The sequence below is a fragment of the Gigantopelta aegis genome, chromosome 1, assembly GCF_016097555.1.
Source record: "Gigantopelta aegis isolate Gae_Host chromosome 1, Gae_host_genome, whole genome shotgun sequence".
NCBI classification, from domain to species: domain Eukaryota; kingdom Metazoa; phylum Mollusca; class Gastropoda; order Neomphalida; family Peltospiridae; genus Gigantopelta; species Gigantopelta aegis.
This window is the reverse complement of record NC_054699.1, coordinates 26,003,848-26,028,477: the sequence shown is the minus strand read 5'-3', so window position 1 is coordinate 26,028,477 and position 24,630 is coordinate 26,003,848. Positions and strand designations below refer to the sequence as shown.

Below are 24,630 nucleotides of genomic sequence, written 5' to 3'. Positions count from 1 at the left end.
GTGTCGTTACTCAAAACAAACTTTTTTTTGGTGATTGTCGGGCACTCGTCGTTTTTAGACGGCCCCTGGAAGACGGAATGGGTGAGTGGGCGATCATGTGACGCATCGTCACGATATAGGTCGGCGAACTTAGAATTCTGCTGTCCGGAGTTTGCCGAAGTTTAGCTGAATGTGGGTGCTGTCGAGTTTCTTTCTGTAGTATGTGTATTAGTGATTAATATCTGAATTTCTTTTAATCAATCAACTCGAAAATTATCGATGTAAAGGTATTTCACGTGAAACATAGGATTGTTGTGGTATTAGAACTTTTTGGTTGTCGGGAATTGCCAAAAAAATACATAGCTTGGTCTCTGACTGTAATGAGAGCGTATTTATGTCCAAATGTCCGTCTAGCTCTCTTACAGTCAGAGTACTCGGGCTACAAAGACTTCTGCACTGACTCTCGAACGATGAAGTTGTGTTCTGAGAACGTGGCGATTTCTCTCCACCCCCACCACCCTAGGGGCTGTGCTGCGCACGCTTGGGCCTTTGTCTAAGTATCGCGTCGAGCACAACGGGGACTCGGCGACTGTGACGCTGTTTTACGGCGCTGACAAGAAGCGACGCTCACCTAGTAGAATTCGGAGGAGGCGACCTAAGACTACGCAGGGGGGGGGGGGGCTAACTTGGCGGCTCAACCGCCAGGGGCGGCCCCACCTGTTCCGAAGAGGAGGACGAGACCGACAGGGGCGGTGCAGAGTGATCCAACCCGGTGGCGGTTGATTGTGCGCTGCCGCCCCCACCTACTCGACCGAAGCACTCGCCAGGAGCGGCCCGGGGGGGGGGGGGCAAAGCTGTCAGCTCCACTGACAGTGGCGGCCCCTCCTGTCGACGTACCAACGCAGATGGACACGTGGTCATCGTGACCCCCCAGCCAGTCCACCAGCGCCTCCGGCAGTTGCTGACCCAGCGGCGGCCCAGCAGGATTCTAAGAGGAGGAAGGTGTCGGCGGCCACCATACCAAAGACATCCGACCAACCCGATTGGATTCTCGTCTGAGACAAGCTGTCATCGAGGTACCGAGGAGCGGTCATCGGCGACTTCACCGACAGCACGCATCTCAAGGGTCCCTGGAGTGACGAACATTGGCGCCAACTTCCAACCGGACAAGGGAAGTACCAGCTACAAGGAGCCTTACCAACGGACCAACTTTATGTGACGGCACAGCAGGACGGACTGTACAGGCAGGGACTCCTGAAACCATCGATGTCCAACGCGACCATTTACCGCATTTTGAAGATGGTACTGCGGGACATCTATCCAGGAGCCATCGACAGAAACATCGCCATCGACAGAAACATCGCCATGTTGACTGAAGGACTCCCCAACTTCAGGCCTGAGCAGTCCATCACTTCGCCATGAGTCCTGCGGCGTCAACCTTAACTAGGACAGGTAACCTCCTTTTTTGGGCTTAGTTGGATTATTTTTTTATAACTAGTCCAACGCACTTTACTTTGGCGCCCGTTCAATTTCTCAAATCACCTTAAAACCTTTTAGGCCGAGCAGGGGTGCAGATTATTCTCCGTAGACTTAGGCTTTTTAGACTTTACTAAAAAAAATGTATTCCAAATTCCGCCCACTTCAAACTTACTCCCCCCCCCCCCCCCCCCCCCCTTCTGTCCCGGACTTAAGTCACTGACGAAAGTCAGAGATAAGCCCGTGATAAGCGTGCATGAAGCCTTCGTGGCATATATGCACGTAAATACTTTACCGACCGACCGACCAAAGTTTGTCAGGCTGTTTATAAAAGAAATAAAGTTTTTGAAATGCCTGCCAAAATGTTTAAAGTCTGATAAAGTCCATACTCATGGAGGAAAGGGTTCTTTGAGAGGCTGGCGCTAAGACAAGTGGAGATGTTCGTCCAGGGCTGGCCATATCCTAAAATTTTCAAATGCCCGCTAGGCAAGTAACTCAAATTTCACTTGCCCATAAAATAAAATCAACTCGTCCGAAAATGTAAGCAGTTTAAATAGAAATTTAAACTATGTGCCAAACAATTTCACATCATAGAACACACTTGTATTACTAAATACGTTTATTTCCCTTAATTTGTGAATGTAAAAAAAAAAAAAAATGCTTTCGAAATGAAGAAAAGTTATAAAACTTTACTTTATAAATTAATGATCATCGAAAATATGCTACTTTGGGTTAACGATTTCACAGTGAATAACATTAATTTCCGGTGGGTTTTTTTGTGTTGTTGGGTTGTTGTTTGGTTTTTTTGTTTTTTTTAGGGGGGTGGTTGGGGTGTGTGGGTGGGTGGGGGTCATAACGGACGAGTCGTTTTAAATATTTAAAAAAAGTATACGCCTCTATTTTTCTGGAAGAATTTTACTTGTAGTTGTAGAATGCAGAACATTTTTTCCAGGACATTTAATTTTCACAATTTTCATGGGGAGTATAGGCCCTACCCTTGGTTTTCCTTAGAAATTACGACGATTGGCGCTCTCGATGTGAGTCCCACACAGATGACACAATATAATAATCATGGGAAACGAAAGTTCGGTTTCGTGATTTTACCAACACGCTATCAACACGGTACTGTATGGTTTGCGTGAACTCCAGGAGCCTGACACACGCACACAGTACATAGGGAATGGATGGATGGATGGATGAATGGAGAGAGAGAGAGAGAGAGAGAGAGAGAGAGAGAGAGAGAGAGAGAGAGAGAGAGAGAGAGAGAGAGAGAGAGAGAGAGAGAGACGTACGTACTATTAAAAACAAAAAAACCTATAGTGTGTGGATGCAAAACATACTCAACAAACATACAGACTTAACACTGTAGTTTTCATGCTTGCACTACCAATCATACTCGCAGTCTTGACCAAGCTTTGAAATGGCGGACAACGCTTGCTGCAGACTACGGAATTACAAATATCGCAAGTGTATAAAAAGAATAAAGAGGCAGTTTGTATTTAAAAATTTTAAGTTGCCCGGCGGACGACTGAATTGTAAACTTTACTCCTCCAAGCCAATTTTTACTCGATTGGGGCGAGCGGACGGGTACTTTTGGCCAGCCCTGTCGTCTATTCAGAGGTTCGGCAGTTTGATCTTGCAGGCTGGATGTCCCATGTAGCTGATGACGGTTGGGTAGGCCTTGCCGAACACTCGCTTGACAATCTGATGGATGGTGAGATTGTCCATTTCAGGGATGATGAGCGCTTAACTGTAAATGCTATGGCGGCGGTAGGTGATACAGACCGGTAACTTCTTGTCTTCGAGCTGGGCATTTCTCATTGAAAACTCTCCGTCATGGTCCTTCAGTGGTTGGAACTGGAGTTTTCTGGGGTGGAGAAAACGTTGGTGGGCGTCTTTGATGTTAACATTGGTCCGGAGCATCTTGGCGTAGCGGGCGTTTAACTTCCCGCCTTGAAGGGTTCAGTCCAGTTTTTCCTCCGAGTCCGCTGTAGGTCGAGCACGCGAAAAGGAGGCGCCTGACTGAGTGTCTGCCTTCCTCTTCCCAACGGCTGCTTGACGGACCGGTGACTCATTTGGGAGCCGTGGGTGGTGACCGCACCGGAGTCGCCTGGAGTGTAGGAGGTGGAGGGCGCTGTACCGGAGCTTGGCACATATAGCAGTGTCTAGTTCCGGTAACGGCAGGCTGGAGGCTTTAGTGGTGGTATGTAGGGTCTTGTCCTCTTCCATCCGCTTCGGTCTCCCAGGCTCGGTGTTGGGCGGCGAAGCAGATGGGGCGGCCGCCGGTGGTTTAGCCACCGGGTTTGCCCCTCCTCCCCCCCCCTCCCCCATATGACCATATGTTTGACATCCAATAGCCGATGATTAATAAATGAATGTGCTCTAGTGGTGTCGTTAAACAAAATACTCTTCTTTTTTTCTATAGCAGGATTCGGGGACATGCTCCCTGGAAATGTTTGAAATAAAGATGCCCAGAGACTCGTTTTCAGGGACAATTTGGTGTTGTATATTTTGGATGATCAATTAAAAAAACTAACAAAAACCAAAAACAAAGTAATTAAAAATGGCATTTCAAACGCGCGGTGGGGGAGGGTGGGTCACAAAACCCCTGTGACCCTCCTCTGGATCCGCCAATTCCAAAGCCCACGCCACCCCAATCCAGGGTCATAGGTACATCTTTCGGGTGGTGGTGGTGGGGGGGGGGGGGGGGACAAGTACATTTTAACATTTCTTTATACAGTCTTCCCCCACCGACCCATCTCCGGTTCATAGGGGATACATCCCATTAGCGTAGACATAGGTGTGTGTCAAGACAAAACAAAATCTCTATATTTTACAGGGGAGCAATTACTCGATCCCTATAAACTTCGGTCGCCACAATCTAGACCCCCTCCCCCTCCCATTAAAATCGTTGCACCCGCTCCTGAGACAGGAGAACGCTACGCCCCTGTAATTTATGCTTGGGTGTTTGTGCATGTTTATTTGTAGTTGTTTTCGTGCTTATGTCCAATTAAGGTTCAAGCATGCTGTCCTGGCACACACACCTCAGCTATGAGGATAGAGGATTAGTACTAGTAATTAGTTGTTAGTGTTTAGTGAGAAAGAAGTCGGTGTAGTGGTCTTACACCTTACCCACTGAGTCGTTAAGCTCGCTCTGGGTGGGAGCCGGTACCGAGAGACGAACCCAGTACCTACCAGCCTGAACCACTACTCCACCGATGCCGGTTGTACGTGAAGGAAGGAAGGAAATGGTTTATTTAACTACGCGCTCAAGACATTTTATTTACGGTTATATGGCGTCGGACATATGGTTAAGAACCACACAGATATTGAGGGAGGTAACCCACTTCATGGGCTACTCTTTTTCGATTAGCAGCAAGGGATCTTTTATATGCACTATCCCATAGACAGGATAGTACATACCACAGCCTTTGATGTACCAGTCGTGGTGCACTGGCTGGAGCTAGAAATAGCCCAAATGGGCCCACTGACGGGGATCGGTCCCGCCCTGATTGTACGTGACTGTATGTGGATCCCGGATTACCGCTGTTGTGTTAAGTGCGTAGAATCTACGTACCTATACGTTGGAGATGACAAAACAAATGTACGATACTGAAAGGTTTATCAAAATCCTCGTTAGCCACACATAGCGTCGCACTGGGGATCGGCATTAGGAACGCGGCCTGGGGTCTAAATGGATCAAAAGACTTGTACATAGAATACGACGCCAAATCGACGGTAATAATCTTATAATATGCTAAGAAATTACTTTTGATTTATCAGTGCATATATTTATATATATATATATATATATATATATATATATATATATATATATATATATATATATATATATATATATATATTTGTGATGTTTTGTTTTGTTTTGTTTCGTCTGTCTTTATTAAATGTGTTTTTTGTCTGTGCCAGCCGATGATTTATAAATCAATGTGCTTTAGTGATGTCGTTAAACAAAACAAACTTTTTTTTCTTTCTTTTTTTGGTCTATGCCAAAAAAGGCCCACACAAACCTCAACAGCAACAGAATATTGATTGGACCCCACAGTTAAAAAAACATAAAAAAAAACATACAAAAAACCCACAAAAAACCCAAAACAAAAACAAACAAAAAACAAACAAAGGGGTGATTAAATGCTTCCCTAACTGAGATTATGGGGAACAATTTAAAGAGTCTGTCTTGAGTTGGCTTCAAATTGTAACACGCCTCCGACCGACAGAGCATTTTTAGTCATGAAAATTATAGGTGAAATGCACTTTCATATTTAGACAGGTCAATTCAGGTCAGGTCAGTGCTTTTAGATTATGGTAGCCCCACTCCCATGGCTTGTGATATTCAATGTTGGGCTAGTAAATAACTACTATTGCCATGCCCGACGGCTTGTGAAAACAATTGGTCAAATGCCGCAGTTTAGTCTATTTTGTAAATATGAATATCCCACCCCCCAATGTTAGTGTTTTTAAAGCTCTATCTCCCTCTTTAGGTGACATATCAGATTATTACTATTATTTAGTAAAATTGTATTAACTTAAAGTAAAGTTGAGCTTGTGAATTTGTAATCGTGGCTAGTAAATTTTAAAAATCACTGATCCCATGGCTAGAATTCTAGAAGCCCCGAGTCAGGTCAGATGGTTTTACGTGCACATTCAGAGCAAGCTGTTGTAGCGCGCGCCTATCATGGGCAGGAAAGTTATGTTTAGAAAATCAGTTTTTCTATATACAGTATTTCTGTTCACCTGACTGATTCTAGGAGACGAGACTAGATTTTACCTTTAAATAATTTTGTACGTACAAAAAAAAAAAAAAAAAAAAACCCCACCTCAGCTATCTGGGCTGTTTGTCCAGGACTGTGGGTTAGTTGTCAGTGGTTAGTGATTAGAGAAAGAGAAGATGGTGTAGTGGTCTTACATCTACCCAGTGAGTCGTTAAAACTCGCTCTGGGTGGGAGCCGGTACCGAGCTGCGAACCCTGTACCTACTTTATTTTTTTTATATTTATGGCTTAACCACAACACCACCGACGCCGGTAGCTACTACAAACGATCAGAAATACACTGGATACATAAAGACAATATCATCAGTGTTTCAATTACAGGGATAATATTCTGCAGAACATTGACTCGAAAGATCACAACAGTACATCGACCGCATATGACTATAAAGGTTCATGTTTTTTCTGTCAACCAGCTAGACATATTATAACCAATCTAATTAAAATTAGCTCCACTATCACATACCCAGTAGAGCTAATTTTAATCAGATTGATGGCTATAAAGGTTCATGGTTTTTCTATTAACTAGCTGGACATATTATAACATAATTATGATCTCTCAGTAACAGAAAATCCCAACTTTTGACAGTTATTCCATTAGGCTCCCAAATATCACGAATAGTGAAACATCTATTGGGACTATAACTTTAAAATCACAATGGATCCTGTCGAAGAATATGCTAAAACACATGTTCCAAACGTCACTGGGCGAATGCATAACGTGTGAAAGAAATCACATTCTGCCAGGAAGCTAGCTATGTCACAGCCAACTGTGATAGTGAGTCTAACTGCTCTACATGAACAGTTTAAAAATAAAAAAAACAAAAAAACAAACACAAACACAACAGTTTGTGATAGTGCCCACTAACAAAACCTCTAATAACATAACCATCATGTAAGCACCATTACATCATTCGTCTCCTAAATGAACTTGGAATTGAACACAATTCAACTAGTGCTACATATACATACAAGGCAAGTATGTTGTCTGAGGAAGAAATACAGAAGAGGAATGGACAAGTCCAATACGGATTCCAAAAGTCCATAAGAATCCACACAGTGAGATATTTATTGCGAGACCAACAAATGCACCACCAAATCCTTGTTTACAAAACTAACCGTTATCTTGACCGCTATCTAGGATAGATTTTCAATATATCTGGCTGAATCAAAATAAAAGTTCAATTTCACCTTTCGATATATTGATGATTTTATAACATTCAATAATAATACGATCACAGATTGCCCTACAATTATTTACCCACCAGAAAAAGAAGGAAATGTTTTATTTAACGACGCACTCGACACATTTTATTTACGGTTATATGGCGTCGGACGTATGGTTGAGGACCACACAGATATTGAGAGAAGAAACCCGTTGTCGCCACTTCATGGGCTACTCTTTTCGATTAGCAGCAAGGGATCTTTTATATGCACCATCCCACAGACAGGATAGTACGACCAAACCGACACGAAACAAATAGAGAAGAAAAAATAAGAAGAAAAACATAAACAAAAGCCAAACAAAAACGCACGCAACAAAGCAACAATAAACCACAGTTGCACACATTATTTTAAAGTGTAGTAATTTAAGAATAGACGTTATTTGTAAAGGTAATATATTCGTTTCCTTTGTTCGTTTTCTTTCTTGTTCTGAGATTTGATTACACTTTATGGACCCGTGTCTGCTTCACCCCGGGTGTCTTGTAACTGCTGGGTTACTTAAAACGCGTTTGATCTTTTACTGGATATATTATAATGTCTGAATAATATAAATAAGTTAAATACATAAATTATGCAAACGATGTGTAACATAAATATGCAAATGTTTTTTTGTGTGTTTTTGTTTGCCCTATGTTCGCTTCGAACATCAAAGTCACTGGCGTAGCCATGATTTCATATGGGGTTGGGGGCAACCCACTATTGGCGGAGGGTGATGGGGGACCCACACTATATATGTATGTATGTTTGATTTTATAAAACTTAATACAGTAAAAAAAGAAAGAAAAAAGGTGTGGGTGGGTGGGTGGGTGGAGGTGATGCATTGCCCCCGTGGCCCCCATCCCCTCGCTACGCCACTGATCAAATGATTGACAAATACAATCTGCTGTTGATATTTATACTATATTAAAACCTACCCGTTTCAAAAATGAGACAATACATCAAAGTGCTACATGTTATAGAGAGAATACTATAAGAATGGCCGTTCATCTTACAACGAGTTCTTTCAAAACCTCTTTAACTTCGTGTATTTCCTCGTCTCACCCAGTACCCTACAACTGGTACATCAAAGGATGTGGTAAAAGAGCCTTTTTGGTAGACAGGCCCAGATGGCATATAATGATTAAGCCAGAGACATATTAAACGGGTCAATAGGGTGGCCACTATATACCGACTTCTCTCATACTAACCATTCACCACTGTTGAAATCTCTCTCTCTCTCTCTCTCTCTCTCTCTCTCTCTCTCTCTCTCTCTCTCTCTCTCTCTCTCTCTCTCTCTCTCTCTCTCTCTCTCTCTCTCTCTCTCTCTCTCTCTCTCTCTCCACCCCTTTGGTCAAGTATACAAAATGATAACAATAGTGTTGAACACCAGATAGTCCTGTTCTAAAATGTGCTGGGGTGTCGTTAAACAAGAGTTCGTTGCCTCTAACCTCAAAATTATCTCCGGCAGATCTGTAAGGCCAGAAAACAAGTTACTGCTAAGACTACGTTTCATTAAATACTAATTTCCATGCTTATACCCAATTAAGGTTTAAGCACTCTGTCCTGGACATACACCTCAACTATATAAGTTGGTGATTATTGATTAGTGAGAGGAGAGTCGGTGTAGTTGTTTTACACCTACACAATGATGAGTCATTTGAAGTCCCTCTGGGTGGAGGCCGGTACCGGGCTGCGAACCCAGTACCTACCAGTCTTAAGTCCAGTGGCTTAACCACTATACCACCGAGGCCGTTCCATTGTTTTTTAAGGTTAAGTACATCGATGGATTGATATGCACATGTCTGTAGTGTAATATATCCGATAATTCATGATCACTCGAGTTTTATTGAACTGTTCCCACTGTGGGTGAATAGGGAGTGGTCACGGTTGACTGGAGCCGTCACTGGTTGAGTTTATTGTTATAAACAGAGACGAGCTGTAGTGCCGTTACTATCCCAGGAAATCGAGACTACGATATGTATCTCGTGTACATAGTTCGTATTGCTTGTATTTAAATAATTCGATTCTTTCTCTTTCTTTTTTCCTTTTTATTTTTCCTCTTGTTTTAGAGCAAAAAAGCAGGAAGATAAACATTTAAAAAATATGTTTTAATGATTTAATTTTAAAAAAAATCAATTAATTCTTTTTTTTAAAGTTGAAATGGTAATTTAAATATGTGGTATGAGACTATGATGTGTGTTTGATTTCAGTGTTTACCGTGACGGACTACATTGGAACGGAAAACTCAATCCAGTTACAGTTCTACTCGCTATGAATGATCCAGTGAAGTGTCTCTACTTATACCGGCTACACTGCTCATGCTATTTGTTACGCTGCGGACAATGTGGAACTTTTCAAAGCTGTCGTAGTCATACATAAATGTCTCGCATTAAAAAAAATAAAAATAGTGGAATTAAAAATTCAAATATTGTGTTCGGTATTCAGCAGCGGTATTCTGGTCTGAGTTAAAAACAATGAACAATAAACACAAAGAAATTCTCTCTATTCATCGACATTTTCTGATTAAAAATATAATTTGGACGGAACAACTGGGATCGTTGTTGAGAACTAATGGAGTACTTACCGATTCCATGTTAGCGGATATTGAGGTGAGTAGAACGTTAGAGAGAGAGAGAGAGAGAGAGAGAGAGAGAGAGAGAGAGAGAGAGAGAGAGAGAGAGAGAGAGAGAGAGAGAGAGAGAGAGAGAGAGAGAGAGAGAGAGAGAGAGAGAGAGAGTGGTGGGGGCGCGATAGAAAGAGAGGATTCAATATTGGGAAAACAACCACATTGTTTGTGAGTCATGCTAGGAATGTATATGTGTGAGAGAGAGAGAGAGAGAGAGAGAGAGAGAGAGAGGGAGGGAGAGGGGGAGGGAGAGGGGGGAGTGTGTGTGAGAGAGATAGTGTTTTGTGTAGGGACTGTGTATGTGAGAGAGAGAGAGGGGGGGGAGGGAGAGGGGAGTGTGTGAGAGAGAGAGATAGTGTGTGTGTAATGTGAAGAGAGAGAGAGAGAGAGATGTGGGGGGGGGCGATAGAAAGAGAGGATTCAATATTGGGAAAACAACCACATTGTTTGTGAGTCATGCTAGGAATGTATATGTGTGAGAGAGAGAGAGACAGAGAGAGAGAGAGAGAGAGAGAGAGAGAGGGAGGGGGGAGAGGGGGGAGTGTGTGTGAGAGAGATAGTGTGTGTGTATGTGAGAGAGAGGGGGAGGGAGAGAGAGAGGGAGAGGGGAGTGTGTGTGAGAGAGATAGTGTGTGTGTATGTGTGTGAGAGAAGAGAGAGAGAGAGAGAGAGAGAGAGAGAGAGAGAGAGAGAGAGAGAGCGAGAGAGAGAGAAGTGATTTGTTTGCCAATGAATATAAATTTAGTACACCCTAAAGAGTGTTAGTTTGTACATAGAGATACACCACAACATTGCCACCATACTTGCAGGTCAAGGGTTCTATTCCCTACTGTGAGAAGTTTATAATATTCACGGAATAGTAATGTAAAGTTTGTTTTGTTTAGCGATACCACCGGAACACACTGATTAATTGATCGTCGGCTACTGAATGTCAAACATTTGGTAATTCTGACACGTAGGACTCTTCAGAGGAAACCCGATAATATGTTTTCATTAGCGATTATTTATACTTACTGTCCCCACAGACAGGACAGCACATACCACGGCCTTTTGGTATAAGAGACGTGGGGCATTGGTTGAAATGGGGAAAATGAACGACCTAACGAAGTGCCCTGCATAAATCGTGACAGGAATCAGAGAGATTAACGACCTTTAACACTCTTGCAGTGTACATACAGCTAAAACATATAGAATATCTCCCAACCGCTGCTAACACGATTATCTGAAATCTCGATCAGCACGAAAATCAGAGATGGAACAGAGATTTAACCGGGCCATTATACTATACGTAGTGTTAAAGTTTGTTTAGCGTAAGCCCCGGTGTGACCTTTTACCTTAGAGAGCTTTTAAAGGTTCAATCTCTTGGGGGTTTTGTGGGGGTTTTTTGTGGGGTTTTTCTAATAATAAAATAAAATTAATATTTTGGCGTTTAGAATAGATCATCCACTTCACTTTGATTTCCTTCCCATAATACACCCCTCCTCCGTATATGTTACTTTGGAAATGGGCAAATGGTGTTTTTGTCATATCGACGCTCTGGATACAGAAATTTACTGATGTGTGCGTCCGTCCGTCCGTGCGTGCGTGTGCGTGTGCGTGCGTATTATGAAATAGTTTAAGTGCATATTTTGTGATGTTGCACCTCGTTCCTAAAAAAAACCCTGTAGTCACCCCTGTAAAAAAAAGTGGAGCACCAGAGAAGGCTTCCTGCCATGACTGTCCGCACCTCATTTTAAGAACAATGGCATATTCGGGAGGCCGAGCGATCTCAAACATTTTGACTGGTACCATATTCTTCTGTCACATCACATTCATCTAACGTTTCGCACAGAAACCAGTCTGGCATTTGACCGCGATCACTCGCCCTCCTGAACAATTAAAGTGTGTTTTGTTTAATAACATCACTAGAGCACATTGATTTACTAACCATCGGCTATTGGGTGTCAATAATTCGGTAATTTTGACATTAAAGTCTTATAGAGAAAAACCGCTACATTTTTCCATTAGTAGCAAGGGATCTTTTATATACACCATCTCACATACAGGATAGTGCACACCACGGCCTTTGATATACCAATCGTGGTGCAATGGCTGTAATGACCAATAGCATGAGTCCACTAACGGGGATCGATTCTAGTCCGACCACACATCAGCCGAGCGCTTTACTATTGGGCTATTCCACCATCCCCCCTCCGCCCCTTGCCCTTCTGAACAGGCATTGGGCAGTATTTTCTTCCCATGACATTTGATGATTATTTCATGTTGCTCGTTATGCCTTGCTTGTGATTATATGAAAACGATATAGTTACCAGCACAGACAGGTTACTGTCGTAATGTATGCGTTCTTTAATTTATGTTAAGCCCTGGTATACACACAGACATGTTGCGACAAAAATATCTAATGCATGTTCGTTAGTGGTTGGGATGTGTCCAAAACCGCATTGACGAAAAAAAGAAAAAAAAAAGCGTCCGTTGTTTAGGTGGTGATAATGGTGATAAATAGTCGCGCGCGGTTCTCAAAGCTCTGTCTAGTCGACTAAGCTGGGATTAAGTTAACGCACAGGCAAGTTAAAAGATCGCGTATTGTGAAACTAACTATACATTTTAAAGGTGCATGCTCTTTAAATTGGTCCTCTTTATTTCGGGTAAAAGCTTTAATTTTTGCTTGAAATAGTGTGGGTTCTTTTTTTTTGTTATTGTTGTGTCACCCGCTCTACAACACGTATTTGAGGATTATACTTAGCATATTGTGTCACCATGACAGTAGGCGTCATGTCAGACCCTTATTTATTAAATTTTGTTTGTTTGATTTTTTTGTTATCCTTCTTTTGTGCAAAAATCATAGATTGCACAAAAAAGGTACGGGATGTTTAGGGTTTTTTAATGTCCTTATTTGCTTTGATCTCTCCTTTTTGTCCATGGTGCCCCATCAACTGCCTTCGCACCGTAAATGCTTTCCTTTGCATTTACCAAAAACCCATGTCAATGTTATTATTTCGACTTTGCCCTCAAGTAACTTCAAGGACCCACAATGTGATGGTGTGTTAAAAATTATAGTATTTGAACTGAGGCGACGCAGCATTATTTGTGGTATAGATGGCGCTGTTGTAGCTATCGTGGAAAATGTGAAAAAGTGAATATGATGACGCAGAAGGTCAAAATCTGCGCACGCGCTGACCAGGCACCAGCAATATGTTTGGGGGACCTCAAACAATAACAGTGAATGGAAACCGAACAGTGACTTGTTAAGGATCGAAAACAGAAATGTTTAGTTAAATCTACAAACCGGCAACACATATTTGGAAAAGGTTATAACAGATAGAAGCTAAAGTCCGAGATATTTAAACATGGAAATACTATCTACAAATAACCAGAGCCTGTTTCAATAACCATTACTTCTCAGACGAACGTGCGTTTTTAGAATTATAAAAAGTACATTTTAGGATATTACAAAACCCTGGATGATCAGAACCACTTCAGATGTACGAGAAATACTATTATAAATAATGAGCTTTAATAGAGAAAAATACGTCGTAGTGTTTAAAAACTAGGGTCTATCTCTTTAAGAGACTGCAGTGGTGCTCATCCTCAGCATTAAGCAATATACAATGAACAACAAAAGAATGGCGAATATAACAATATATATATTATATGACAAATTAATTCGATAACGGTGGCGTCGTGGTAGGCCATCGGACTACAGGCTGGTAGGTACTGGGTTCGGATCCCAGTCGAGGCATGGGATTTTTAATCCAGATACCGACTCCAAAACCTGATTGAGTGCTCCGCAAGGCTCAATGGGTAGGTGTAAACCACTTGCACCGACCAGTGATCCATAACTGGTTCAACAAAGGCCATGGTTTGTGCTATCCTGCCTGTGGGAAGTGCTAATAAAAGATCCCTTGCTGCTAATCGGAAGAGTAGCCCATGAAGTGGCGACAGCGGGTTTCCTCTCAAAATCTGTGTGGTCCTTAACCATATGTTTGACGCCATATAACCGTAAATAAAATGTGTTGAGTGCGTCGTTAAATAAAACATATTCTTTCTTTATTATTATTATTATTATTATTAATTATTATTATTATTATTTAATATGACAACAGCGGGTTTCCTCTCAAAACCTGTGTGGTCCTTAACCATATGTTTGACGCCATATAACCGTAAATAAAATGTGTTGAGTGCGTCGTTAAATAAAACATTTCTTTCTTTAATTCGATAAATAAACTGTCAAAATGGGCTAAAATGTTCCCAACAAACAAAACAAAACATACTACATAAGTAGCCGTTAGATCTATACCATTTATCTCACAACGAATTGTTTTAAAATGTATCTTAAAGAGCGAAAGCGAGTTTGATACGTTTTTAAACAACGAGTTGTGAGATAAATGGCATCTAACGGACACGAATGTATTATTCTATTTCTTACATATCCCACAAAACTAGGTTTTAAGCAAATATTAACATCTTTATCGACTAAAAGATAATTACAACCCTTTGCACTTGTAGCTGACTTACGCGTCATAGACACCTGATTGCCAGGTTAACTATACGTCACAGTGTAATCGAGTTCCACCGTGCTGTTTTGTATTGGACGTATGGCATTGGCGACCTGGTCATCACCTAGGAGCTGCCAGTCATATGTCTTGAAATGTTTAACAGACGTACGTGTGTAAACAACTATGTATGTGTTATCAAAATAACTCATGGTGTTCTCACCAACGGGTGTGTAAGAAATATACAGACTTTATTTTGCGCAAGAATATATACCACGAGAACGCGTAGCGGTCGAGTGGTATGTTCTTTCGCAAAATAAACGAGTGCAATAAATAGGAAGTGAAAACAACGTTTGTGAAGTTCTGTATTTAGTACATACCTTCTTTTATGTTGTACAAAAACGGTTTTTAATTTTACGTCATACTCTGCGGCAGCCTTGTGTAATGTTTCAAATACAATATGACGTCATTTGTAAATCATATATGACGTAAGTAAATAAAAGGCACTAACTGCTGTAAAAAGAAAAACTGAATTCCCCATTTAAAAGTTCCGGTCCATATTGCACATATGTGCGATACAGAATAAATTTATTACACGGTTTCAAAAGGCCTTTATCACTATAGTAAGATTGCATAGGTGTGTAATAAAACATGTTTAATCGCTACGATATCGTCATGACTTGTAATAAGGTACCAAGCAACGTTGTTGCGGTTTCGGGGTTCAGACATGTCGTTTAATATATATATCCAATTCATAAACCCATGTGATAATTTACTTTATTAACCCGGTTAATAATGGTATGCAAATTTGCAAGGTCTCTAGGTTATATGTTGCTGGTGATGGGTCAGTTGCTTACAAGCCAACAAGACCCGTGTACCTGAGCGTAACGTTTTCAAAGATTTGTTTAAAATGCGTGACGTCAAAGTAATCTGTGCTAATCGTAATGACGTCATATTATCGATGGCGGCGACTTTAGTACTGTGATTTACTTAAATTTAAAAAAAAAAAAAAAGTTATTTTAGAAGTGTTATGGGTGTATACTACCAAATCAAATCCCATAGACGACAATAGTAACATATGCGGCTAAAACTCCTACCTGCAACGTATCAACCGACATAAACGCCACGGATATAAATACTACCACCCCTTACACTTAAAGTGAATCAGAAAAAAATGGGGGTCAAGCTGCTCGTTTCTGAGATAACGGGTAGCGTCTATGACTACCCTAGTTTCGCACAAAATTCGAGTACTTTTTTTTACAGGTACCCCATACATGTTTCAAGCACAAGGCTACTTGACACATTGGTACTAGATGGAATAAAATTGCACATTTATTTTACCCAGATGAAACTATTATTTTTTACAACCAACACACTCACATTTATAACCAATCACAGGACTTGTGGTGTTCACTTCTCTATCAAAAGTTCGGTGCACCTCGAACTTTGACCCAGCCGGAAGTTATTTGGTATAGTACTACCTTATAGGATAATAGAATTCGCTACTCGTATGTGAATTTTTTAATATGTGCCTCGAAAATATCAAGACTCGTTATAGTTAAATACGTATTTGTCTCGGCAGAGTCCCCGACAAATACCGATTAACATAGACTCGAATTGATATTGTTCCATATTAAAAAATACTCGTGACGAATCCCCTCTTTCTCTCTCTCTTTCTCTCTCTCCCTCTCTCCCTCCTCCTCTCTCTCTCTCCTCTCTCCCGCGTCTCTCTCTCTCTCTCTCTTCTCTCTCCCGCTCTCTCTCTCTCTCTCTCTCTCTCTCTCTCTTCCGCCCGTACTCTCTATCTCTCTATATATATATAAAATCGTAACGTTTAATCAGTAGTCGTAGTTGTAGTGATAGATCGGCCTCGGTGGTGTCGTGGTTAAGCCATTGGACATAAGGCTGGTAGGTATTGGGTTCGCAGCCCGGTACTGGCTCCCACCCAGAGCGAGTTTTAACGACCCAGTGGATAGCTGTAAGACCAATACACCCTCTTATCTCTCTCTCTCACTAATCACTAATAACTAACACACTGTCCTGGACAGACAGCCCAGATAGCTGAGAGGTGTGTGTGTGTGTGTGTGTGTGTGTGTGTGTGTGTGTGTGTGTGTGTGTGTGTGTGTGTGTGCCCACGACAGCGTGCTTGAACCTTAATATGTTTATAAGACCGACAATAAATTGTAATGAAAAAAAAGAAAGAAATGTAGTGGGCTATCACCTATTTTTATTAGACCTTTCAACACAGGGGTCGCTAAACAACTATTTTTGGTTTCCTTTCTATTATGAATAATAATAAAGGTAAACACACGTTTAGTTCAGAAAAGCGCTGTTGACCAATATATTAATTTACTCTAAACACCAAGGCTAGTTCTCGGCAGATGTATTCCGATCAATTGGACGACTTGATCCGCACTTCAATAGCCCGGTTAAGGGTAAGCGGGGTGACAGCAGGATTTCAAAGACGGATTAAGTTTCTCATTGTGGGGAGGGGATTATATTCGATTTAGTATAACCGCCTGCATGTTGTGAATCACATACACGCTATAAGTATGGTATATATTGTTCATTTTGGTCGTATTCTTAATATGTCGGGTAGTGGCAGTGGAGTAGGGGACGGGTCTATGGTGATGTGGTGGTGGTGGTGAGAAATCTGGGCAGTTAACCACGGCAATCGGCAATGCCGAGGAGATTGCCGTGGCATTTATTTTGACTGTAGAACATTAAATGTTTTATGTCACTATTATTTATTTTATAATTTTACTTACTAATTAAACTCCTCTCCTACACATTAGCCGCAAAACTGTCGTGGAAAATGCCGTGGAGAGTATTTTTCCACGGCATATGTTTTTTTGCCGTGGCCATTTTCTCAATTGCCAGGGTTGTACGTGTGTGATTTTTGCGATTTTTGTTTGTTCTTTTTGTCTGTGTGTGTATGTGCCGTGTGTGTCAAACTGCTGAAAGAACCCACACGGAGAGATGAAATGAAGACACATACTATAGATATACTGAGACAGAGATACAGAGTAAGTGAGAGAGAGAGAGAGAGAGAGAGAGAGAGAGAGAGAGAGAGAGAGAGAGAGAGAGAGAGAGAGAGAGAGAGAGAGAGAGAGGGGGGGGGGGGGTGTGTGTGTGTGTGTGGAGAGAGAGAGAGAGAGAGAGAGAGAGAGAGAGAGAGAGAGAGAGAGAGAGAGAGAGAGAGAGAGAGCACATTTGCACATAATTATCGACTTTATTTTTAATTGTAAAATGTTTTTATCATGATAATGTATCCAGTGTTTAAGAGCTGAATGACTGAGTTGATCTATTTTTAATGGGTGTAATATCTTTGGTTGATGTTTCTAGATAAAATGCCTAATATAAAATGCATGTTATTCCTGTACTTTGGAACATGTGGGCGTAACCCTCCCTAGAAAAGGGTGTCTCTGCTCCTGTTAATATAATATTTTATTGTACTTATCAACACTGAAAGGAAATTAATGTTTGTTTAGCACATTGTTTATTCAGCAACTATTAGGTGATTTACATATGAGAGAAAAGGGAGAGGGGAGGGGAAAGGCTGGTATTTTCGTTTAAGTTAAACAAATATGGGTGGGTGGTATTTAACTTCATATCCTGCTTTCGATTAGTCTGCAATAGTTGTATACATCTTCTTAACCTGTACATATTTGTCGAGTATAAACAAACATGCCTGACTATGTTCCCGTATACACCTTTCATTTCATTAAGTGCTTTATAAGTAGTGCGTACAGGTGCGATTTAAATTTTTAAGTACGTCATTCGAGCCCGACTTGACTCGGTGATTTCCGTCAGCCGGACTTGGCTCGGCGGTTTCCGTAAAGCGGCCTCGATGACGCTGTAGTTAACTTACCGATTTGAGGCTGTTAGGCGCTGGGTTCGTATCCCAGGTTCGGCTGCAGCCACCAATAATTCCTCTGAATCAGTTGGGAAATATAATGCACATTTTTTCACTAACCCTAAACCATTTCCCTCTGGCCTAGACAGAAAAACCAAATAGACTGTATGACAAGTGGGTAAGATCAGTGCTTGCGATTTTTTTATATATATTTTTTTTATTACCATAAACAGATAAACAAGTTTTCGTTTGTCAAAATTGGCTTTAATGATTTCCTGTGTCTCGACGATGTATCACACATCAGGGGTGGACCCAGTGCTTTATAAGGGGGGGGGGGGGGGGTGACATGCCGATTGAAAACTGGCCTCGGTGGCGTCGTGGTTAAGCCATCGGACATAAGGCTGGTAGGTACAGGGTTCGCAACCCGGTACCGGCTGCCACCCAGAGCGAGTTTTAACGACTCAATGGGTAAGTGTTAGACTACTACACCCTCTTCTCTCTCACTAACCACTAAGAATTGACAACTAACTAACCCACTGTCCTGGACAGACAGCCCAGATAGCTGAGGTGTATGCCCAGGGCAGCGTGCTTGAAGCTTAATTCAATATAAGCACGAAAATCAGTTGAAATGAGTGAAATGCCGACTGAAATATTGGTCATCTATACAAGCGAGGGGCGGCAATTAATATGCAGGGACGATGCATGTAGTATATTGTTTAGACCGAGAACTCGGCCGTTCGACAGCTAGACGGACATCTGGCCCCGTGCTTATAAACCTTAATAAAGTCCAGACTTTAACGTCATAGCAACGCCATTCAAATAGCATTACGTTAAAGTCTGGACTTTATTAAAGTCTAGACTTTAAGTTTTATAAGCACGGGCCCTCGACGGTTATGATCGCTCTCTGCCGTTCGAGATAACTGTATAGCGAAAACACGGAACAGCTGCCTACCGCCTAATAGGCAAAGATTCCTTCGTATTTAACCGGAACATTACTGAATGGGGGTATAGTCGGGTTTCTTCCTGTAAGTGTGTGTGTATGTGTATTGTTGGTTAGTATGTGAAATATTTCTTATCGGCGAACTCGAAAATTATCAATGTAATGGTATCTAACGTCAAACATAGGGTTATTGTTGTAGCAGAGTGGGAATCTTTGTCTACCCGGTGTTAGGCAGCCATTCCGTGTTTTCGCTATTCGGTTATCTCTGACGGCAGAGAGTTATCATAACTGACTGTGTGTGTGAATTTTGCCATGCTCATATACCACGAATGTTTCGAGCATGTCTGTCCCGGGTTCCGTATCTGGATAGCCAGAAGTCCAACCCGGAACAGAATAACTGACTAGGTATTGTTTATCAACGAAAGATATGTGTCTGAGTGTGTAAATAACTACCTTGCCGACTAATTCTCCGTGTATTTGAGGTATGCCGATGTTTGGCAACTATCGAGTGTTTTGATTTGAAAGTTGGAAAATTAACTTGACTCACCCGTGGGGCAACAGCAGATCCAGGACATAGTGTCGTGGGTATACGAAGGCGGATCCAGGGTTTTTCAAAGTGGGGTGGGGATACGCGCGGTCTGTATATGGTGGTTCGAGTGTATTCTAGGTCTGTTTATATATGTTAGGTCAGGAGAAGAAAAGTAAAAGGGGAAGGGGTTAGTAAAAGAAATAGAAAAATAATATAATAAAATATTTTTAAATTCCACCAGCATCTCTACTCTCGAGCCAATGAGACACGAATTCAGATAAGCTTAAGCCAATTGCTGTTGTTCGCTTGTGGTTTTGGTGAAAGGTTTTGTGGGTTTTTTTAATTCTTTTTTGTTTGTGGTCGAGATTTAGCTCAGTCGGTTGAGTGCTCGCCATGAGGTGCTTGCGTCGCAGGATCGAACCACCTTCGTGGATCCATTCAGCTGATTATAGTTTTTTTTCTCGTTCCAACCAGTGCACAACAACTGGTCAAAGGCCGTGGTATGTGCTTTCCTGTTTGTGGAAAAGTGCATATAAAAGATCCCTTGCTACTTTAGGAAAAATGTAGCATGTTTCCTCTGATGACTACGAATCAGAATTACCAAATGTTTGATAGCCGATGATTAATAAAGCAGTGCTCTAGTGGTACCGTTAAACAAAGCAAACTTTTTTTTGTTTGTCATTGTTATTTATTTGCTAGTTGGGCGGGACGTATCTCAGTGGTAAAGCGCTTGCCTGGTGTACGGTCGGTCTGGGATCGATCCCAGTCAGTGGACCCATTGGGTTATTAATCGTTCCAGCAAGTGCACCACGACTGGTAGGCCTATATCAAAGACCGTGGTATGTGCTTTCCTGTCTGTCGGAAAGTGAATTTAAAAATTCATTGCTACTATTGGAAAAATGTAGCGGGTTTCTTGTCTTGTGTCAAAATTACCAAGAACCGATGATTAATAAAGCAAGTTGTGTCGTTAAACAAAACAAACTTTAATTTGAACTTTATTGTTGTTTGTTTATACATATCTTTTGAAGTATTACACTTTTTCTTTACTAACCGCGTCCCCCATGTCCTACTCTTGTTATTGTCACGAGTCTTTTAAAGGGACATTCCTGAGTTTGTTGCATTGTAAGATGTTTCCGACTATTAAAATATTTCTACGATTAAACTTACTTATTAAATATATTTTTTTGTTTAGAATATCAGTGTCTGTATATTCAATGTGTTTCTGGTCGTCTTAATATTTGTAAGAAGCCTAAACAGAATTTTGACTTCAAATAATTTCCTACGTACAAAAAACCAAAACAAACACTTTTAGGAATTAAAATGGTTAAACTAGTACGAATATTAAAACGATTAAAAACACGTTTAACGTACAGCCACTAATATTTTATGCAGAAAAAAAGAAGAAGTTGATATGTAATTATAATCGTTAAAAAGTATCAGCTAGTTGATAACATCTTTAAAATTGCAGAAAACTCAGGAATGTCCCTTTAAGTTATGAATGCACATTACTAGTATCTTGCGTTATTGCGTTAATATCTGACGTCAGAGAACATTTCTAACATGGCAGATTATTCTTGATCCCGTTACACAAGATTAGTTACGTTAGAAGTCCTAAACACCACGGGGCATGTTCCACTAGCGCGATCGATTGGCCGTTCAACATGCACCACTAGGTTCAAGATCAGTTTCCGGAAACGCAGGCAGTCATGTTAACGGTAACTGAAAACCTTTGTGATCGAGACCTATTGACGCGTATGGATTTTGTGTTCGCACCAAAAACGCGGACATTGTCTGGGCGTGACCTGGACATATCTGCTTTATTCCAGACCAAAGCGTCGAGCAATAAATAAAAAATAAAAACACACGAAGAAGCAGTATCAGAAAAAGACATACCGCAATCGTACAAATAATGACGGCTGTTGATTGTTTTTTATTGATTTGATCGGAGTACAAGAAGAATTAATGCTTGTACTGAATCGTGTTCGGCTTTGTGTGAAAATTCATTATCGTACTGTTGGCATGTTGCAGAAATAATTGAGTCCACTTCCGACAACAAGTATCTGTAGCCGGGAAAGTGCATATAAGATCCAATGCTGCTATTTCAGAAGGAGTGACCTATTATATATGTGACTGAAGAGGGTGTCCACTTCCGACAAGTATCTGTAGCTGGGAAAGTGCATATAAAAGATCGCTTGCTGCTATTTTAGGAGTGACCTATTATATATGTGAATGAAAAGGGTGTCCACTTCCGATAACAAGTATCTGTAGCCGGGAAAGTGCATATAAAAGATCCCTTGCTGCTATTTTAGGAGTGACCTATTATATATGTGACTGAAGAGGGTGTCCACTTCCGACAACAAGTATCTGTAGCCGGGAAAGTGCATATAAAAGATCCCTTGCTGCTATTTTAGGAGTGACCTATTATATATGTGACTGAAGAGGGTGTCCACTTCCGACAAGTATCTGTAGCTGGGAAAGTGCATATAAAAGATCGCTTGCTGCTATTTTAGAAGTAGTGACCTATTATATATGTGACTGAAAAGGGTGTCCACTTCCGACAAGTATCTGTAGCCGGGAAAGTGCATATAAAAGATCCCTTGCTGCTATTTTAGGAGTGACCTATTATATATGTGACTGAAGAGGGTGTCCACTTCCGACAACAAGTATCTGTAGCTGGGAAAGTGCATATAAAAGATCCCTTGCTGCTATTTTAGGAGTGACCTATTATATATGTGACTGAAGAGGGTGTCCACTTCCGACAACAAGTATCTGTAGCTTGGAAAGTGCATATAAAAGATCCCTTGCTGCTATTTTAGGAGTGACCTATTATATATGTGACTGAAGAGGGTGTCCACTTCCGATAACAAGTATCTGTAGCCGGGAAAGTGCATATAAAAGATCCCTAGCTGTTATTTTAGGAGTGACCTATTATATATGTAACTGAAGAGGGTGTCCACTTCCGACAACAAGTATCTGTAGCCGGGAAAGTGCATATAAAAGATCCCTTGCTGCTATTTTAGGAGTGACCTATTATATATGTGACTGAATAGGGTGTCCACTTCCGATAACAAGTATCTGTAGCCGGGAAAGTGCATATAAAAGATCCCTTGCTGCTATTTTAGGAGTGACCTATTATATATGTGACTGAAGAAGGTGTCCACTTCCGATAACAAGTATCTGTAGCTGGGAAAGTGCATATAAAAGATCCCTTGCTGCTATTTTAGGAGTGACCTATTATATATGTGACTGAAGAGGGTGTCCACTTCCGATAACAAGTATCTGTAGCTTGGAAAGTGCATATAAAAGATCCCTTGCTGCTATTTTAGGAGTGACCTATTATATATGTGACTGAAGAGGGTGTCCACTCCTTACAACAAGTATCTGTAGCCGGTTACAGCAGTCGAACCCTCCCATTGTTTTCAGTGGAAGCATGTCTTAACCCCTCATAAATTTTACTAGCCACAGGTTAGCCCCCCCCCTTCTAAAATTTATGCACAAGCGCCTGGACACACCATATTTAGTTAAAATACACATAAATCAGCGTCTAGCGTTCATTCCGTGACCTGTTTTACGTAATGACGTCCCAGCTGGCCGTGTAACGACGTCATTTACTGAGGTTTATCGAAGGATAGTATTCTTCGAAGTTGTAATTATCTAACTATCTATCTATCTATCTATATACATGTATATATATATATAGAGATGTCGTTAGAAAATGTAGACAAAACGGTATCTGAGTTCATAATCATACGCCGCAGTATTCTACCAGGTTGTCATAGTATAGGATTACTCTAATCAGATTCTCTTGTGGTGTTCTTACAGACCTATTCCAGTCGTGATGAAAAGGTCAGCCGTCTTCTCGAGTTACTTCCCCTGCGTGGCGCGCAGGCGTTTGAGAAGTTTTGTGACATCCTCCAGTTATCCGGTCACTACTTCCTGTCTGACTTCCTGCGAGAAGAAGGTAAAATATTAATTTCTCGAATTATAACTTATTTTGACAGGACTAATTAGCTTTTAAAATATTAAAATCAGAAGTCTGATTAAAACAAAGTTAAATCTAAAACAAAGAGAAAAGAATATTACATACAAACATTACATACATACAGACATATATATATATATATATATATATATATATATATATATATATATATATATATATATATATATACATACATACATACATACATACATACATACATACATACATCGATGCCTGAATAGCTCAGAGCACAGCGTGGTTAGTCTTGCAATTTGCAGGCGATTCGGTGCTACAGGTTCGAGTCCCAGCAACGACATGAGACAATTTATGAGGCCAGAAAGGATTTAATTATCCCTTGTGCCAGTGCGTTAATATCTATGTATGTAACAGTCCACCTCGACATACATACAATATATATAGATATTCATACATCAATACATACATACATACATACATCAATACATACATATATCAATGTATACATACATCAATGCATACATACATCAATACATACATACATAAATACATGCATACATAAATACATGCATACATCAATACATGCATACATCAATACATGCATGCATACATCGATGCATACATACATCAATGCATACATACATCAATGCATACATACATCAATGCATACATACATCAATGCATACATACATCAATACATATATACATATACATACATCAATGCATACATACATCAGTGCATACATACATCAATACATACATACATTAATACATGCATACA

At 40.8% G+C, this 24,630-nt stretch overlaps 1 protein-coding gene across 2 annotated transcripts in view; it reads left to right on the top strand.

Annotated features, from left to right (window-relative positions):
• LOC121372908 (centromere-associated protein E-like) overlaps window positions 1–24,630 on the top strand; it is a 39,854-nt gene that overhangs the window by 7,565 nt on the left and 7,659 nt on the right. The window contains exons 1-3 of one of the 2 annotated variants that reach the window (XM_041499351.1): window positions 422–1,431; window positions 9,658–10,056; window positions 23,714–23,852. In XM_041499351.1, the coding sequence (XP_041355285.1) occupies window positions 9,922–10,056; window positions 23,714–23,852 (274 nt within the window). In that variant the 5' untranslated portion in view covers window positions 422–1,431; window positions 9,658–9,921. Of the gene's footprint in view, window positions 1–421; window positions 1,432–9,657; window positions 10,057–23,713; window positions 23,853–24,630 lie in introns of those variants that run through there. The other variant, XM_041499344.1, reaches the window with a different exon arrangement.